At 32.6% G+C, this 19,567-nt stretch overlaps 2 protein-coding genes across 7 annotated transcripts in view; one reads left to right on the forward strand and one right to left on the reverse strand.

The window, feature by feature from the left end:
* The window catches only part of LOC121123869 (uncharacterized), a 156,605-nt gene extending 142,836 nt beyond the window's left edge, over positions 1-13,769 (forward strand). For 3 of the 5 annotated variants that reach the window (XM_071891233.1, XM_040718929.2, XM_071891234.1), the window contains 6 exons: positions 7,720-7,927; positions 8,001-8,141; positions 8,238-8,313; positions 8,407-8,487; positions 8,552-10,681; positions 11,336-13,769. In XM_071891233.1, coding sequence (XP_071747334.1) covers positions 7,793-7,927; positions 8,001-8,141; positions 8,238-8,313; positions 8,407-8,487; positions 8,552-10,681; positions 11,336-13,416 — 4,644 coding nt within the window. In that variant the 5' untranslated portion in view covers positions 7,720-7,792 and the 3' untranslated portion in view covers positions 13,417-13,769. Of the gene's footprint in view, positions 1-7,719; positions 7,928-8,000; positions 8,142-8,237; positions 8,488-8,551; positions 10,682-11,335 lie in introns of all 5 variants that reach the window. The other 2 variants (XM_071891231.1, XM_040718928.2) reach the window with 1 other exon arrangement.
* Positions 13,770-14,883: 1,114 nt separating this feature from the next.
* Positions 14,884-17,810, reverse strand: LOC121124623 (uncharacterized). 2 transcript variants are annotated; one of them, XR_011781909.1, is made up of 3 exons: positions 17,583-17,806; positions 15,480-15,636; positions 14,884-15,410 (listed from the first exon to the last, which is right to left on the reverse strand). XR_011781909.1 is itself a non-coding variant. In XM_040719786.2 (3 exons), the coding sequence occupies exons 1-3, from the start codon at positions 17,724-17,726 to the stop codon at positions 15,152-15,154; spliced, it is 555 nt and encodes a 184-aa protein (XP_040575720.1). In that variant the 5' UTR covers positions 17,727-17,810; the 3' UTR covers positions 14,884-15,151. The 2 variants fall into 2 exon arrangements, 1 of the variants encoding a protein (XP_040575720.1); XM_040719786.2 differs by having other exon boundaries at positions 17,588-17,810.
* Between the last annotated feature and the right edge of the window lie 1,757 nt (positions 17,811-19,567).

Genomic DNA, 19,567 nt, shown 5'->3' on the forward strand with positions numbered 1-19,567 from the left:
AGTAGTACAGCTTACATCTAAGTCGAGAAAATGACACTAGAACTTGTTCGACGAATTTCCATTCGCTGAATCCAAGCAGCTCAGTATCTCCAGGACCACCGTCCACGACGTTACCAAGTCCAAAACGTTGGAGAGGAAGAAAGGCTCTATCGAAAAGGTAAAACTGGACCTGGATGAATGAAAGGAAACAGCCAGGTCAATCCCATCAAGTCTATAAATGCCCATGCAATAGATATCAGAGTTTCACACCAGACTGTCTAGAGAGCTATGAAAAAAGCGGGCGGAAAGAGTATTGTGAGATTGGAAGGGCCTCTTTTGACACCAGCAATGAAAGAAGCCCAACTCCTCTGTTGCAAGACTCTTGACTTTTGAATGAGTCTTAAGGGTTATTTTGAACTCTTTTTTGACACTTTTGCCCCCCCCCTACAGCCCTAATGCCAAGCCCCTTCGATTACATCTTTTGGATACATGTCATGGGGAATACCTTCATTGTCCGTCATCCAAATATCAAGGTCCTCAATGTCACTGTCGGCCAGCAGTGGGATGTCATGACAAAGGATCAGGCCTTCTGCTCCCGCCTGGAAGCCATCATTGTCGCTATGGACGGCATCATTAATGATTAAAAGAGCTCAGACATACATCTATTAATATTAATAATTTTCTTGAAATTCTATTGTTAATTAATAAATTATATCTGATTGAATTTTAAAATTCAAAGTGTTCATATCTCAATGGACCACTTGCTATTATAAATGGTATAAAAAAAAAAATTGGGATTTTATACTTTTCTTGATTTTTGTTCAAGATTGTTTTTATATTGACGTAGCACATATGTTAAACCAACATAGATTCAAATCCTGTTTCTTTAAAAGCAAAGTGTTGAGGGTAGAAAAATTAATGATCTTTCGGCTTAAGTAAGTTTTTGTTATTTTTGTAATTCAACCTGTACACTTCAAAGCCTCAGTTTTGGCTCCTTAAATGGCACATTGAATGAAACATGATACTTTATTTGATGTATGGCACTCCTCAAGTTTTTTTAAAAGTTGTCTTTCAATACAATATAACTTAAACTTCCTATATAATTATAAACATGGGTAGTATCAACTAGTATACTCCCAGTACAAAGAGTTTATTAATCAAGGTTTTTTCATAAACTTAGTTTTCAAATTGATTATTTTTCATATAATTTATTGAAAAGTTATGAGGTATATGATCCTAGACTATTTGTAGGTCTTCAACACAAAAGAAAGCAAGGATAACCTAATTACTCTCAAAAATTGAGTCTGGAGCATCTTCATTTGATTTTGTCAACTAATTATCTTCCATTTCTGTTAATTAATTGATTAATCTATAGAAACACCGACAATTCTTCTTAGAGGCTACATAAATTATTGTCATGATTAAAGAAAAATAATTTAATAATTGATTTGGAAGGCCTCATCTAAGGTAATTGAAGGCTCTAGATCAGAGTTTTCCTACTGGTCGGTCAGCTTTGGTGCTATATATATTTTTTTTTTGGGGGAAATTTTCTGCCTCCAATATGACCTGACTTTAAAAATATCAAACATATGGGTCTTTTCATTTTTTAATGATATTTTTGTGGTCCCCTTTCCTCGACTGTTCCTAGATATTTCGTTTAATAACTTTTTTTCGAAACAAATATATTTTATCTATTTTATGAAATCATTTGATAAAAAATTTATACTTCATATTTTCAAAAGGCCTTCATTTCAAATTTTTAAAGCCACTGTGCAAATAATCCAAAATTTCCTGTTGACATTCTATTTTACAGACTAATAACCAAAGAGGGGGAGGGTCGCAGGGCCTCTGTGGGTAGCAAATAATTGCAGGATTTGTAGCATGTTTGTTACCATCTCACTTTCTAGAAGATTGAAAGAAAATTAAACTGTTAATAATAAATCATCCAAGACTCTCTCCAGAGTTGGACTACTTGGTTTAAAATGACGATTTTGAGAAAAAGCTTCTGAATCGATAGGGTACTATCCCTGTCATATACAAGGTTGTCTCTTATAACGTTCCAGTCTGTTTTTGACTCCATGAGGAATATCCTGATAGTCTTCCCATAACCTATGTCAAACCCACTCCAGATATGGAGATTAAAGTATCCAAAAAGTAGACTCGGATGGTAAAATTTATCGTTGCATACTCGCAACTTGGAAGTAAGATCCAGAAGCCTCAGAGACTGCTCTCATCACTGCCTATATCACTGCATTTGAACGAAATCCCCCCGTTTTTTTCAAGTCTCCTCTCAATCAAAAATAATCATATAGGTCCACGGGGTATGAGGTCGACTCTTGAGTAAAGCCAATAAAAAGAGATAATAAGTATTTTTCATAATATCTTTGGTATATGGCTCCTTTGGAGAAAATTGCCCTCGTCATGTTTCATGCCCCGTGGTGTGGCCACTGTAATAAATTGAAACCAGAATGTGATAAATCTGTTGGACATCTTCTTGAGAACAATCCCCGATGAACGGTGAAATAAACGAGGGACAATACATCAAACAAGATGACCCCCCTAACTCACCGAAATCTAACTACGAGCTTTTTAGCCACAACGTCTTAAATATACGCTATTGGAACTGGAATTACTGCGGCTGCTGGTACCTGACTTGAACTTCAATTTTCCTCGTTAAAGGATTTAGAGTGTACTCATTCGAATAATTGGATCTTGGAGGAGTTTGGCGTCGTTATTTTTCGTACTATCTCGGTGTTTGATTTCGAAACTTTAGGAAAGGGATCTCAGATGCCAAAAGCAGGGTCAGTTTTACCGTGAGTGGCGTTAAGTTAATTGTGAGGTCACTTTTTTTTAATGTTTTCATTTAATTTCGAGTTTTTTTTATTTTTTTTTATAGAAAATAAATTTCGAATTTTGTTTTTTAAAGAAATTTTTTTGGTACGAAGACTCCATTTTTTAGATTGAAGACCTGGGCCTAGGGCAAGTTCCCCAATTTATTCCTATAAAACTGGTGGGAGCCAATAGATTGACAATCACTCCTATAGGATATAGATAGCGTTCTTGGATATCTTGACCCTTTTCAAAAATTTAAATATATAGCTAGTAATTGACTGAAATTTAAACAAATATTAATAATAATTGTAGATTTATCACATTCTGGTTTTTTGTTCAATATTGCTAAATCATATTGATGCACCAGATTTCATGACAAATATCTTTCTTTTTTCCGCGAGAGGCATACATATAACGATATATACAATATATATTAACAGTGGGCATCAAAGGTTTGTTACAGGTATAATGGTGAAATGAAACCATCAATATCTCTGTTGGAGGGATGGCAGTCATTGTGTATTAGCAGCAGTTAGGAGGATCGTCAGAGGGGGGACAGAGTTCTTATATTACAAGTCCAAGTTCATTAATATTTTTATTGAGTCAAGTTCGAGTCCTCAGATTTCTTTCGAGTTCATTTGGATTTTCTATAGTATGAAGGCTTTTCTTGACTTCACTATACACTAGCTTTCGATTACAAGTCTCCAACTCTATGTTTAATATCTGTGAATTGTCTTATTATTTTCGTATACAAGGTATGTTCAAAAGTAAAGCGAAAAAAAGTTAACGTAGATTTGGTATGCTCAATTTTTTTTAATGTTAGTATACTACCCACGTTTCTGGTTGGGAGTGGCATAACAGTAAAGTATTTTTGCATGTTCAGCGATTTTTTCCTATTGACGATATTGAATGGTTGGAATTTGATTTCGATATGGTAACCATGTACCCTTGATTCGACACTAGTGACGACCCTTTTAAACAATCCAGGATCATCATTGACGTCTCTCAACATCTCATGAACAATTCTCATGTGACGATTATTTTGGGTGAAAATAAAGCTGTTTCAGAACAAACTTCGCTGACACTTGTCTTATGCCCAAAAAGTTAAAAAAAAAACAACTATAGATATATGTATATGGCACAAGCCAACCCATAAATCAATATCCTCTGCAACATCTCTGACAATGATTAAACGGGTTTCAAAAAAACAATTATCTTCGCTGCTTCAACGTTTTCATCTGTTTTTTATTGGTATCTTCCCAGACATTTAAAAGAGTTTTACCACTTGTAAATTTTTTTTTTTACTCAGAACAGTTTCACCGTATGTCATTGTCACTACTTAAATGGTTTCAGTGCAAATATACTTATACAAATATACTATGAGCCAACAATTGTACTTTTAGTATTCGGTTTGTTAGTTAAAAATACTGTGTACGTTGTTTTTAATAATTTAAGGGATCTAAGATGTGCTCAATGATTTGGGGTTTCTCTGTTTTTATCGGTGCGTGGACAAAACGTCGACTGACAAAACGTCGAATGGGCAAAACGTCGACCAGACAAAACGTTGACCGTAGAATATAAAATAAATGGTTTTGTGATATATCCCATTCAGACACTTCCCGCCTGAAACATAACCCAGCAGCACCATTTCTATTTAAACTACAAGTAAGGGGCCCTCCCAATCTTCCTTATACATGTTGGGGGTGTTTGCAGTCACCGACGTGTTCCAAAATGGGATAACCCCACTGCCACTATTTAAGCAATCACTAAGAGCACCTCACAACCAATATGTACCCCTTATTGTTGAGCTGTTTTGGGGTACGGCCTGGGCCGAAATGGGATGAAACCCACCGCTACTATTTAAATTTACCCCAACAATTTTTTGCCAGACAAAAATGGCCTGAACCACGGGTGAAAAAAATGCTTGAAAGCACTGCAACTTTGTTAGTTAGTTTTTGGTTGTCCCTTATATTGACGGATAAAAATATCAACCGTAAAACGGGACAACCTAATGTACATTGTACATGCCATATATTATTAATGACCCATACATATTTACATACTACGTTTTGTAGATATGCACATTGTGCATATCTACATGTTCATGTTACCAGGTGTCCAAGAAACACTTAGGAAAAAAGTCTGACAAGTCAGTCATTGGTCAACAAATAATTATTCTATTTTTTATAAGAAGAAATCTATACTATTAAAAGTTATTATTGGACCGTTTTCAAAACCGAGCTGCAAAAAAAAAAAAAAAAAAAAAAAAAAAAAAGCCGACGATTGGCTCACAAAAAAGTCATTTTCCATCATGACAATATACTAGCTCACACTTCAACAATTGTAGTTGCAAAATTAATTGAAATAGTGACCCAACTCGTTTCACATCCCCCTATTCTCCAGAATTGTCTCCCTCAGACTATTATTTGCTCCCCAATTTGAAGAAATTGGTGGGAAAAAAAGAATATTTTTTTCAAAGGAGGAGGTGATTGCAGAAAACGAATGGGTATTTTGCAAACTTGGACAAATCTTATAATTCGTAAGGGACCTACAGACTATAGCAGCGTTGGACGAAGTGTATCAGCCTAATAAGAGACTTTGTTGAAAAATAAAATAGGTTACCCCCATACAATTAAGTAGATTTTATTTTTACACGTACTTTTCAAACGACTAAAAGGAATGACCGATAAGGAAATCAGTCCTAGGACCGATCCAGCACTATTGTCATTGTATACTCTGATGGAAAAATCCTTCCACCAATTTGAAATCAAAGGCAGCCAAAGTTAATTTAAAACTTAGTTATTATTCATTTAAAAAGTGAATCATTGCACTGCCTGTAAAAAGAGGATATCTTGTTTAAGTTAAGCATATGTTTCCGGCACCCGGTAGATGATCCTTACATCATGTGTCCTCAAAAGGTCATATATATGTATACAAATATTATTATACAACCATTGAGTAGCTACACACAAAAACATCTTACTAAAACATATACGGGCATATATTTTGACTTTTAAACTTGTAAAATGAATGAGAGATTTAAATTGATGAACAACACACTTTTCAAATCTATGTAAATAAAATCTCTCCCCCATCTGTTATTTAACATTAAAATTAGAAATGTTGGAAGCACATACTAATAGGTGGACGAATCGTGTCCTTACCTTCGGACATGTCCTTTATTAGATCCTATTCGGGGATTTTTTTTTTTTTTTTTGTATAAATACATCAAATATCTGGTCTTAAAGAGGACAAATGACCCATACTAAAAATACACTGAAATAGAGAATCAAGCCTCTTTTTTAAAGTTAAATTTAATAAAGAATATTTATCCTAAATTCTAATATTCTCGTAGATAATAAACTTAAACAAAATTATATAGTAGAAAGAAAAAACCATTTGTTATAAGAATTTATTTCTGCCATTTTGTACTGATGAAAAGTACAAAGCTAGATAAATATTACAATACAAAATGTTATTAACTTTTAATCTTCATTTTAAATCCCTTACTTATTGATTTGATATACTTCCTGTTGAGTAGAGCACCCAAATTTGAGTGTCTAAAATGATAACTTATGTTATGCTTTGGAGCTGTAGTTTTAAAAATGCATACACTTGTATTAGTGTTGGCTTTCGGTCTGAAAATTATAGACCGGTCACAAACCATTATATTTTTTTGTTAACCAAACTTGTTTGTTCTTTTAAATAATTTAGGTCTGAGCCAGTGTCGTCGGAATCTTAGGATCTATTTTTTGGCCACCTCACTTTTGCGGATTTTATTATAGGCATCACAATAAAAAAATTCAAAAAATTGTTATTCCTTTAAGTTTAGTCTTTCCCCAAAAATGTAAAAAAATGGCGGCATTAATAAAAAACAAAACTTTCTTTCATGAATAAAGCCCTATGACCCTGTCCCCCCCCCCTCCCCAATACACCCCTAATGACGTCACAATTATACCCCCACCCTCCACTTGCAAGTAGTATATTCCAGTGCGGTTGTCTGGACCGGTACCTAAAAAATCATAAAACAAAATTGATCTCATTTTAAATTTGCTCTAAACTTATTCTATAAATGAATTTTTGATGAACATCAACCCTCAATAACCATTCAATGAAGTTAAATTTGCTTCATAAATCATATTTGTACTACTCATAAATCAGGGATGGGGAAAAAGTAGGTCCATACATTGAGACCCAAAAGATCGGCCTATTTATTAATAGCGGGGGGAAAATCCACGATTTGAAAATGGTCTTAGATTGTATTCTGCACCCAAATATCGGTCAAAATATCTGTAGTCTGAACCTAAAAAATATCTGTTTTCCATTGAGTCTCATATAAAGTTGAACTGAAAAGTTATTATCCATCTCTTAAGAGCAGAGCCCTGTCTGATTAAGAGGATGTACAACTTTTTCAACTCAAACTAAATAGATGCTTCAAAATATATTTCCTCCTTATCTCGTTTTTTATTTTTATCTTAGGTCATAATCTTCATGGACTTATAGTCTACTTATAGGTAGAAACCCCCTCCACCAAAAAAATAAACCTAAGCATACATAAATGTTTATGAACTCATTATTGTTTGGAGGGATTTAATTGAACAACGCCCATTTTTCTATTGTTTTCAAATAAACATGTGTGTTGTTTCTAAGGATTTGTATTTTATTTTTTCCGTTATGGACAATATAGGTATATACTCGTATAAAACCATATGTACAAAGTAATTACATAAATGTGGTACCTATTGTAATGTTAAATGGCTGTAATGACATTGAATATATTATTGACTATTGTTTTATTATTGTTCACGCAATTTATTTTAAAAATTAAGCGTCACTTAAATGAAATATTGATTCCATACAAATCTTGATTTATCCTGACAATTCCCTTATTTTTCTCTCTCTTTCTAGATAACCGTGTCACGATTGGAAAATAAATAAACAACAATTATAAATGATATAATTGTATTAGCGCATTTTCATCATGAGTTCGATTCCAAAGCCATCTCGAATAGCTCGCCCTTTAACAACATCTCAAACCAAAGAGAAAGGAGGAGGATCCGACGTATCCATCTCGGAAGTATCCTCGAATCCTCTTAATTTAAAAGTTGGAGATAAAGTAGATAACTCTTGTTGGAGGACCATCCCTCTTCTTTGCATCCATACATGTTCATTAATGTTTATTTTTATAGGTTTGTGTGCGTGGGAATACTCCTGGAGTTATATCCTTTTTAGGAGAAACAAAGTTTGCATCTGGTCTATGGGCTGGTGTGGTTCTAGATAAACCAGAAGGTAAAAATGATGGTTCTGTCAATGGAGTCTCATATTTTAAGGTACAAAAAAAAATATATTTCTGTCAAATAAAAACATATTTAATAATACATTTAAAAAAAATTCTTTATGATATTAATATAACTTAATTTATTTAGTGTAAACCCATGTACGGAGTATTTTCAAGACCTTCTCGCCTAAGCTTGAGAGATGCTTTGGAAAACACAAGAAAAGGTCCAATACCTAATATTAATTTTCCTCAACTTAATTTACCTTATTCAAAAGAAAAAGTTTCTGTTCAAAGTCTAAATTCGCAATTATGTTTAGGTACTTCACCGACTAAAACACTACAACAATCCATTATATCATCATTTGATGATCCAACGCAACGAACACCATCACCAACAGGTAACGTACATTTATTATTATAATTTGAATTATTATAACACCATGGTTTATTTTATATTTATAGGATCCCAAATCAGCATATCTACTCTTAAAAGCTCTGAATCTCCTCAACTTGGAGATCGAGTTATTGTGTCATCCACTACTTCCAATTCAAAAGTGGGCACTTTGAGATATTTAGGGAAAGCTGAATTTGCACAAGGGGAATGGGCTGGGGTGGAACTTGATTTACCTTACGGGAAAAACGATGGAACTGTCCAAGGAGTTGCTTATTTCGAATGTAAGCCTAATCATGGGGTATTTGTTTTGTCTTCTAAAGTTACAAAGTCCCCAAGAAGTTTCATGCAATTTCGGCAAATTTCCAACCTTTCCTCGGCATCTATTGCGACCCCAAATCGCAGAATATGCCGACAGAGGTCCGATCTTTCCAATATTTCAGCTACATCTACTTCTGCGGGAAAACGTCGCTCAGTGTCTAGTATTAATGCTCCAGAAATGTTGAAATTGTCTCTTAAAGAAAAGGAGGCGGAAATTGAAAAAATAACCAAGGAAATGGAACTTGAAAGAGCTCAATTTTCTAAGGCAGCAAATCAAACAGATATTTTAGAGTCTAAACTAAAAGAAATGGAGAGAGAATTTGGAACTTTTAAACTTGAGTCAATTTCTTCAGAACATAAAAAAGATGAACGTATATCTGAGCTTTCAAGTAAACTGTCTGAGGAGAAACAAAAGTTTGAGGATTTACAATTTCAATTTGAGGAACTCCACTTAAGTAAAGGCTCGGCTGAGGATCAAGAAGAAAAGGAAATATCCCTCCTCAAAAAAGAGCTTGTAGAATCGGAATCCACGATTGAAAAACTGAAAGAAGTAGAAATCTATTTCAAAAAAGTTCAATCAGAGTCTAAAACCATGATTAAAGATCTTGAGGAGAAATGCAGTGTCCTAGCTTTTGAGGCAGAAGAAAAAACCGTTGCACTAAATTTAGAGGTAGATGAGCTAAAAAAGAATGTGGAGAGTTATAAAATATCCCTTGAGCGTGAGAGAGAGAGATCCATTTCAGTTCAAGGTAAAATGAAGACAGAAGAAGAGTCTGTTACAAGAAAAATCGAAACATTGGAAGAGTACATCTCCAAGAAAGAGGATGAAATATTAGAAATGAATATGAAGATTGAATCATTTGAAAAATCAGAGCAATGTACTTTTGAAAAGTATGAGAAAGCTCTCTCTGAACTCAAGGAATCCGATTTGAAAAATCAAGAACTAACTACTAAAACCTCACAAATGGAAGTTGAGTTGAAATGCCAGTATGGTGAAGTTGACCGACTTACAAATAAGATAAATGGCTTAAATGAAGTTATGGAATTAAAGGACACTGAAATTAAGAGTGTTAAAAAGATCCTTACTCAAACTCAAAAATCTCTTAAATCAACGAAGGAAGAAAGTGAAAAAGCAATGGCTAGGCTGTCAGAAAGTGATTCATCCACAAACATAGAAATAAGTAAGCTAATGGGTGAAAATGCAGCTCTGCGTGAAAAATTAGATGAAGACTCTGAAAACATGAACTCATCCAACAAACTCGTTGAAAGCATAAAAGAAAAACTTGAAAGAACAGAACTTGAATTTATAGAAGCAAACAAGAAGTTTGAAAATGTTTGTAGTATCAATAGAAACCTTGAAAAAGAAATTGAAACCCTTAGAAGCGGAAGTAGCATCAATAATGAAGAAGTTAAGAGGTTAAGCGGCTGTATAAGCTTGAAAGATTCAGAACTATCCTCTTTAAGGGGTGATGTAAATATACTGAAATCACAGTTGAATACTCTTAAAGATGTTATAACACAAACCGAATTTGAAGCTAAAGAAAAGGAAGCCCTTTTAATAAAGGAACAAGAAAAAGATATATTTAAGTTAATGGAAGCACTGAAAAAAAGTGAAGGTCTCCTGAAAAAGATGGAAAAAACTAAGGCTGATGCCATTGATGCCTGTAATAGCAAAATGAACGCAGCTCGAAAAGAATTGAATGAACAAATTAATGAGCTAAAAGTAGAGATGATGGAGACAAAAGTTGAAAATACCCGGTTGACTGAAGATCTAGAGCGCTCTAGAGTGCATGCAACTCAAACAGGGAGTGAAACATCTGAAGAACTATCCTCATTGAAAGAGGCTATTGAATCAAATATTAAGATGACTAAATTTAAAGGTAAATGTGGTTGTGAATTTACCTTTCATTAACTCATAGGCTATTTTTCAAGTTAAGAATTTTGTTGAGTTTATTGTCTTACCTAATTTTAATTTATGTTATTATTATTGAATTTTGATTATCATAGTTTAATTTACAATTTATGTGAAGTTCGTCGTTAGAAAATGACACTATAAATATATTTATTTAATAGACTGATTAGTTGGCATTAATTAACCAAAAAGTATTCATTAGCATACATAAAAATAAGATTTTGAAATTCAGAGTTTATAATGATTAATCCGATCCAAAAAAAAATCAAGTATCAGTGTTTTTTATTGAACTTTAAAGACTGATTTATCACTTTAATTTAAGTTTTATGGATTTTTATTTGTCCATTTCATCTGTACGTTTTAGTTCTTCTGTCTGTAATCAGATTTATTATACAACTATCCGCGTTTGTCATATATCTCAAAAACAAATTATTCAATAAGAATTACATAAAGTGGATTTTTTTTTCGTGTGATATTTTACGACAATATTATAATCATTACTTTGGAAGGTAGTCATTGTTTCGAATCCCTTTATTGAGTTTAGAGGATTGCCTTGCTACTCTGCCTTTCTTTTTGTTAAATTATTTAAGTGCTGATTTAAATTATTTATTTTTATTCGTAGAACAAGAACTTGAGGATCTCCAAAATGAGCTGGTGGAATCCAAGGCCAAACTACAAAGCGTATCAAAAGAACTAAGCAAAGAATCAAAGTTCAGGGTTGAGCTCCAGGAAAAACTCGAGTCTCTACATAGCACTCATGATGAAGAAATGGGAGAACTTGTTGATGTTGTTAATGATTTGAAAGAAAAAGACGATGAGTTAAAAGTAGCCATGTCTCAATTGGAAATTAAAGCAGATACCTTAGTTAAGGTCGAAAGGGACGCTGAGAGGAAAGAAAAATTGTACAAGGAGGAATTAGATCGAATAAAGGTGGAATGTCAAGACAAAATTCAGGTCTTAACTCAATCCTTAGAGGATACTAATGCACAAATTTCCTATTTGAAAGAGTCCTCCGCAAGCTCCAAAGTTGAATATGATCTTCGCAAGGAGAAATTGAAAACAGAAAAACAGCAATTGGAGGACGAACATAATAAGGAGATGGATAAGAAAGATGAGTTGATACAAAGGCTTAAGAGTGAGTTGTCCAGTAATGAAGTGGAGCAAGAGGTTATAAATGAGGAATTAAAGGCTAAAATTGAAGAACTAGAGCAAGTTTCCATGGACCTAGAGGTGAAGGAAGCTTCCTTTAGTAACAAAGTTAGAATTAATGATGAATCTCACAATTCCGAAGTAGAAATTTTAGTCTCAAAGGTAGAGGATGCAAAAATTGAAATAATTGACTTAAATGAAAAACTAGCCCGCACAAAGGCAGATCATGATTCTAAAATTGATGAATTAAAATTAGAAAAGAAGGTGGAGGTCAATAATCTTCAGGATTTGCTCTCTGAGCGTGACAGGGACATAGTGGATCATAAGGCAAAAATCAGCGAATTGGAAAATCAAATAACAGACATCATACGTACATCTGAAGATGAAGTTAATTTATTGAATGCCAAAGTTGTTAAATTTTCCTCAGAATTTGAAGAATTGCGTACTATTAGAAGGGAACTTGATTCTCGAGTAAAAACTATTGAGACTCAAAGGGATGAGATGAGTATGCAAAATGAAGAGCTGAATGTAAAAATTGTTGAGAAGGAGCGTCAGGTCAACGAGTGTACTTCTCAGTTTCAGACCATCAAGGTTAGTTTTGAGAGAACAAAAAAAGAGTTAGCTGAGCATATCGAAAAATCGATTGAAATAAGTTCTGGTAATGATGAGCTTGTAACTGCAATTAATATGGAAAGGAAACGAGTAGATGAGCTCCAAGTTGCATTAGGAGAGACTGAGTCAGAGAGAGATACTCTGAGTCAACAGTTGGAGGATTTCGAAGCCACTAAAGAACGATTAAGAATTGTTGAAGGATCCGAGCATGAGTTGAATGGAATGATTGAGGAATTGAAAAGACAATCTGCGTCCATGCAAGATAAATTTAGTGCTGAAAGAAAGGAGATGAACGAAGTGGTTGAAAATTCACATATACTATTAACGGAAAAAATAGAAGAATTCAAGTCTTTAAAAAAAGAATCTGAGTTATTACACTCTGAAAATGCTCAAATTAACTCTTTTAAGAGAAATATTTTGATTCTTGAGCAAGAGAAGCGGGAAATGGAAAATAAGCTCAATCTTCTAGGTACCAATAATGTTATGGGAAAACCAGACATAATGAAAAAAAGTACAACAACAGTTAATATTATCGATAACGAAGATGAAGAAGAGAGTAATGAGAACCTGCGTAGTCAAATCAATTTTCTGAACTCTGTTATCGTGGATATGCAACGAAAAAATGACAAATACAAAATGAAATTAGAGCTCTATGAATCTGGAAAAGTACTTGGAGGTGATATGGATGATGAAAACTCCCAGCTAAATCTACTCCTTAATGGTATCAACGCCAATCAAGTTCCTCCTCGACTTTTCTGTGATATATGCGATCAGTTCGACCTCCATGATACTGAAGACTGTCCTACTCAGGCTATGATGGTGGTGGACGAAGGATCGCATACCAGAAATACTGCTTCCAGAAGTTCGAATAGGCCTTATTGTGAATCCTGTGAAGTCTTTGGTCATGCCACTCAGGACTGTAATGATGAAGAGACTTTTTAAATATTAAAAAAAAAGACAATCGTGATTCATTTTATAAAAATAATTATGATTAATAGTATGTATATTTTAAACTGTGATGAAATTTGCACTAATGTGGTATTTACTCCATATATTAAGTATGAATATTACTGATTGTAAACACAAGAGATAGATTTATTTGTTAATAGTAGTTTTAATATTATAGGCCAAAAAGGTTGCTCTTGAGCAACCGCCCTTGGTTTTGTGTCCGTTTAGTAGTATATCAATTAATTATAGTTTAATCCATTATATATCATAATATGTACAATAAGTATTGTCAATCAGCGACTAAAAAATGATACTCAAATGAATAAACGTACACTCAAAATGCTAAAGTAGTTTCCTTAATCTTTGTTAGTACTATGAAACAGCATTGTTGCCTTTGGTCTGAAAGCCAAATTTATTATCGTTTTCAAACAAATATTCCTTTAAACTTGTTAAAAACTTAGGTTCAGTCTTTAAGCTCTAAAATGGATCTCAACCGTCGCCGCATTTCTAGGTAACAAGAAACCCGTCTAATAAACTTTAATACACTGTGGTCCACGGGTTGTGTAGGTGAAATACTGGGCCCAAAGCAAGTTAAATTTATCCACCCCTACTTCCTTGAGCATCAAGGAACCCTTGCAATATCCCCAAATACACCCCGGTTCTCAGGTTGTACAGGTGAAGTACTGGGCCCCACGGCAGTTTAAACTCCACCGCCGCCGCGTTTCTAAACACCAAAGAACCCTTCTAATATGCTATAGCGTTTTTGTCCGCAATCTTTTTACCATTATCATTTTAACGGATATCCCTCCAGTCTACCCCGAGTACTTATAACTCCATAATAAATCTTCAGAGTAACTCTTCTTCTTTCACGCACTTGTGATTACTTTATTCTTATATTTCTTTCTTCAAGTTAAAGTTTTTTTTTTTTTTTTTTTGGGGAATTGAGTTAGTTGCTATCATCCCTTGGAGTAGTGAGGAACGTGTGTTTATTATCGAAAGTAATTATTGGCAAAACATGGATTGATTGAATATTTTATCAAATTAAACTAATTGCAATTAGACTCCTGATTTTATCTTGGTACGATTTTTGTTTATATTTGTTATATACAAAAACGATTGCCTGAATTCATTTTCGTCATTTGCTATTTGTAAAATTCTTTGAACAAGAATTATTTTACACAAAATTATGCCGGATAGATAAAATGGATGCCTTCAGATCTGGTTTAATAGAATAATTCCTCATTAGTGTTTTTTTTTCAATATGAGTAATTGGAACCGGTTTGATCCCGGATAAAAAAACATTTTTAAGACCTATGCAAAATCACCAATTGCTCATTATCTAATCATCCACCACTATAAAATATGATATGATTCAATTATTTTTTTAAATCTTTTTCTATAAAATAACTATCCTTCTAATAACTCTCTATGAAAATGGCTTTAAAGAAGAACACAAAAATGGAAAAAATTACGGTGTATTAAAATATTTAAAAAATTTTAAAACTGTATAAAACAAAATTTTAAATGTGTACTATCATTATGGAACAAAAATAAAACTTTTCTGATTTATAAAACTTGATTTATCACCTAATGGTGAAAGGAAGTTATGTTACTGCTCCTGCGTGCATAAATTGTGATTTTTCATTTTTTCCATAGGTCAGTGTAAAAATGTGAACAGATCATGTTTATTTTTTTTGTCTATGATGATGTTAATTACAACCATTACCGATCAATATTTGTGATTACGATATATTAGTTGGATAAATGCTGCAATAGTTGACATGAACAAAGATATATATCCAATAGTAATCACAATAAAAGCCGTTCCGTAGAGCTTCAAATCACAATAATTCTCTTCATTTTGATTGACATAATTCAGATCCAAGTTTCCATAGACATATATAGACCCTATAATGAGCCACACTGTGCTGAATACGGAAGCCAAAATATCCAAACACTTTAAAAGGTCTGAAACTTTCTTCAAGCACCTGTTTAAAAAAATAATTAATAAGAACATTCAATAAATTACCTTCCGGGGGGAAACAATCCATTCTTACCATTTCGATTTCGTTACTGAGTAACTGACTTTACGATCTTTAACATGATTGAGGAGAATCTTTTCAGAAGTTACTGTACATGACTCCAACAAAGGAGTAACAATGTGACTAAGTAGAATTCGAAGTGCGAGTAAAGAAATGCTCATTGATCCTGCAACTACAAATATAGAATATGTTTATCTTATCTCCATAAATACAACACTTTTTTATTGGTTAATGACACTTGCATATCTAATCCATGGCTTGTTAATACACAAACAAATTGAAACTTGATATATTTTAATAACAGAACGGAAAAATTGATACGAGTGTAATCTCTGAACCTCTTCTTGTCATTTCTGACCTTTTTTGCTAAAAAAAACTCATAAATTCGTTTCAATCTCAAATCTCAACTTCGACTGTCAAAAGGGGTAGAAAACATTTGAAAACAAAAATAAAAAAAAACAAACAAATAATAAATGTTGTAGATATCTACAACATAGAAAAATGAGTATATAATTGAAAAATGACTGAAAATATCAACTAAAAATATATTATTACGTCAGATTTATAATATATTTAGAGAATAGAAGGATTTATTTTTGATAAAGTGTCATGGATAGTCCTATAATATGCTATTTTCGGATGTTCAGAGGATCATTTAATTATATTATATTATATTTGAGGGGGGAGACCTTGGTTTTTGGAAATATTAAAATATTAAATTTTTTCATCATGCCCAAAAAAATTCTGGTAAGAAACATAAATTCCTTAATTTGATGGGGGTAAGGACGCCTCTTTTTACTATTTCCTAAATATTAGTTTAAATTTTATACAACTTGGTTATTTAGCCCCCCCCCCAAATGGGCAACTTCCACAATGCTGACGTAACATGAAAACGCTCTATGCGCAATGTATCAATTAATAACTTATGAGAAGTTCGTTACTAGTGAGTTGACTAAACACGCATATATTTTAGCCCATATATGTTTTTGGGGGTTAACTTATAATTTTAGTATAATCCTCAATCAATACTTAACTGATTTATATTTCAGAAATGGCCTTATAAAAGTACTTTTTCAACAATTAAGTCATACGCTATAACTTATAATTCAGTAGGGGTGGAGAAAATGTAGAGAAAGTAGCAATTTTAAGATTAGAAAAGGAAAAACGTTTGGTACTATCGTTCTTTTTTCTTAATTCTTAATATATCGTCGTGTTGATAATATATCTCCTTCTCTCTAAAGACGTCGTTGCCTTTATTGTGTCATGCAGCCTTTCCTACAAAAATCCCCCCTCCCTTTTTTTATGAATAGCAATGGATTTTTGAAAACTTTTTTGCCAGGAATGTGTTATTTGAAATTCAATTTGAAACATTTTTTCAAAATTTTTTTTGTCAAAAAAAAAAAAAAATCATTGAATAGCTATGGATTTTTAAATTTTTTTGTATACAACTGTAGATTTTTGGTGTTAACATTCTTTTTTTCTTCATTCTAAATGCATTGTTGCGCTGTTAACACTTCTTTCTGAAGATGTCGTAACATGTAATGTATTACGCAACCTTTCTTCCAAAGGAACAAGAAAAAATTATGAAATGAGTTGGTTGTAGGCCAATTATTTCCAACAAAGAAATGAATGTTCAACAATTTTTGCAAATTAACAAAAGCTATATCTACTGTAAGGGCTAAAACCCTACTGCTCTTAAATTTCCATATGAGACTCTATACTGTCCAAATTACAAAACATCTTTTTGATTATGAAAAGCGGGTTCAAGCAATTGAAAATACAAGGTCCTTCTATAAGTAGTTTTGAACACCGCTGGAATAAAATCCTTGAGGGAGAGATTATACATAGAGAAATGAAATGAATAATAAAATCAATTATATTATCTAATTAGTTAATTACATCCTTGTACACAATTTAAAGTAACACTATCTCTTATTTACATACAGTAACAAAATAGCTCTTTCATTAAGCTACCATATTTAAAGAAAACAAACTATTTTGGTTATTTAAAATACATATGGGTATAACGTCTTCATAAAAATGATGGTAAATCTGGAGTCAGTATAAGACTTGAATTGTAATAGACTTTATTCCCTTACAATTTCTTTGAATGTTTACTTTACTTATAAGATATAACGAAATCATTGGATCCGCTGGACATGAGAAGATGGACCCCACGATGATCATAGCCGAATTCACCAAAATAAATAGGAAAATACTTAAAATTATTGCTAATTTTCCTTTAATTTCATCAGTCGTCATTGATAAAACTCTCTTAAATATCCTTAAAACAAACACAAAAAAGTTGCTCAAGTGGAGGCCACTTACGTACTCAACAGAGTATAATCATCTGATGAAAGAAAAAGTCTCTGTAATGAAAAGTTATTTATAAAACACATATTGTTTATTTCTACCCTTTAAGCAGCAAGTTACACAAGTGCACGTCCATGCTTATAATACCTAGTATGAAAGAACAGGCATTATGTTAAGTCCCTTACGTAAATACATAAAAGTAACAACAGTGAACATATGAACGAGTATGGATATCAGATGACTGGGGTAGTATCGATATTCATCAATATTAATGGGTATTAAGCAATGAGCTACAGATATAGATACTCAAGTGGGGGTACTAAAACCATGGTGATTTCAAAAATATTTTTCAATTTCATCAAAAATGATTATTCGGGATCCCAATTTTTTATATAAGTATGAATTACTCAAATTCCTAAAATTTTCATTTATTTACTTTAGAATTCATTTTTGTAATGATTATAAAAAAATTTCAAACATATTGAAACTCATCACAGTTAAAACTTAACTTCTATCAGAGGATGTCCACTAGGTCGTTACTAGGATTTGAAAAATCCGTGACAATTTTTGCTGATTTTTTTTTTAGAAATTTCAAATTAAATTTCAAAAAAGTAACAAATGAAAAGCAGTACAAATAACTTATTTTGAAGACAGACAGATGTGTCAGTTTTTTGTTAACAAAGACCAGATTTAGTCGAAAAAACTTTATTTTTTTTAAAGAAAAACATTAAAAAAAAAATTGACAGATATAGTCTTTTTTTGAGGACAAGCAATTGACACAAATATTTTTAATACAGAAAACTCTAAATTAACAATTGTGACAGGTTTTTTTTGACAAGTAATGTTTTATTTTCAAGAAATTTGACAACAAGCTACAACTACCTTTTGGTCGTTTAAAATTTTTAGCACAAAATTAGGATTTTGTTTATATAAAAATATATGTGGAAAAGTAACCTATTCAAATATACGATAGTAAAGTTCCTAATAATGGAACTTCTTCCATTTCTTCCATTATTGTTGAACGTTGATTATTGTTCAGAGCTCTACTAGGCATAGGACTGCCAAATTAAGATGTGGGTGATTATTTAGTTGTGTTAGTACTTATTTAGGACCGCGGATTATAGATATAAATAGTCAAACCTATATAAAAAAGTCTTATCTATAAAATTTATAAATCCCAGTTTCAAAAAAATTAGGAAAATCCAATATCAAGCCCTTCACAGGCCTATTTTTTAGATATAAGTATACATTTGACTATTTGAATCTAATAAATAGCTGTTTTTTTCATAAAAATATGACAAATGTTTAACAAGTGGCCTTATTATTGTAGTAATTTCTCAGTTCTTCTACCACTTTTGTTGCGGGCGCGCTTCAGCCTTCGCTTACAGGTTTCTAGTATTATATACAACGATTTAGACGGTTTTTTAGCTCGGCCGCTAATATGTAATTGGTAGTATAAAGAAGGAATTTCTTTTCCTTAGCAGTTGCCGTTATTATTTAATTCCTGCATTGTGAACATCCTTTTCTAAATAGATTCTATTATATTCAAAAACCTGTTCGAACGTTCGCGTGTGCTCATAAAAGAGGGAGTGTAACCCTGAAGATTTGTTGCGGAGTTATAATTGGACTCAGAGTTGAAATGGGGACCAACGTAGGAGTAATTATAGCAAATGTCCTTTTTAATTTCCTTTTCTCTTTCCTCTTTTTACAGCTGATTTTGCTGATCTAATGAAACGTCATGAGCATTATTCCTTCTCTCCTCCAAAACATTCTTCAAATTCTTAAGGTTA

Source organism: Lepeophtheirus salmonis, chromosome 9 (assembly GCF_016086655.4).
Source record: "Lepeophtheirus salmonis chromosome 9, UVic_Lsal_1.4, whole genome shotgun sequence".
Classification (NCBI taxonomy): Eukaryota; Metazoa; Arthropoda; class Copepoda; order Siphonostomatoida; family Caligidae; genus Lepeophtheirus; species Lepeophtheirus salmonis.

Bases quoted from the DNA above. Each gene is read 5' to 3' on its own strand.
- LOC121124623 (XM_040719786.2), bottom strand. From the start codon at position 17,726: ATGACGACTGATGAAATTAAAGGAAAATTAGCAATAATTTTAAGTATT. The intron at 15,637-17,587 runs GTAAAGTAAACA...CTATATTTGTAG, and splicing joins GATTTCGTTATATCTTATAA to TTGCAGGATCAATGAGCATT. The intron at 15,411-15,479 runs GTAAGAATGGAT...TTTTTTAAACAG, and splicing joins TCAGTAACGAAATCGAAATG to GTGCTTGAAGAAAGTTTCAG.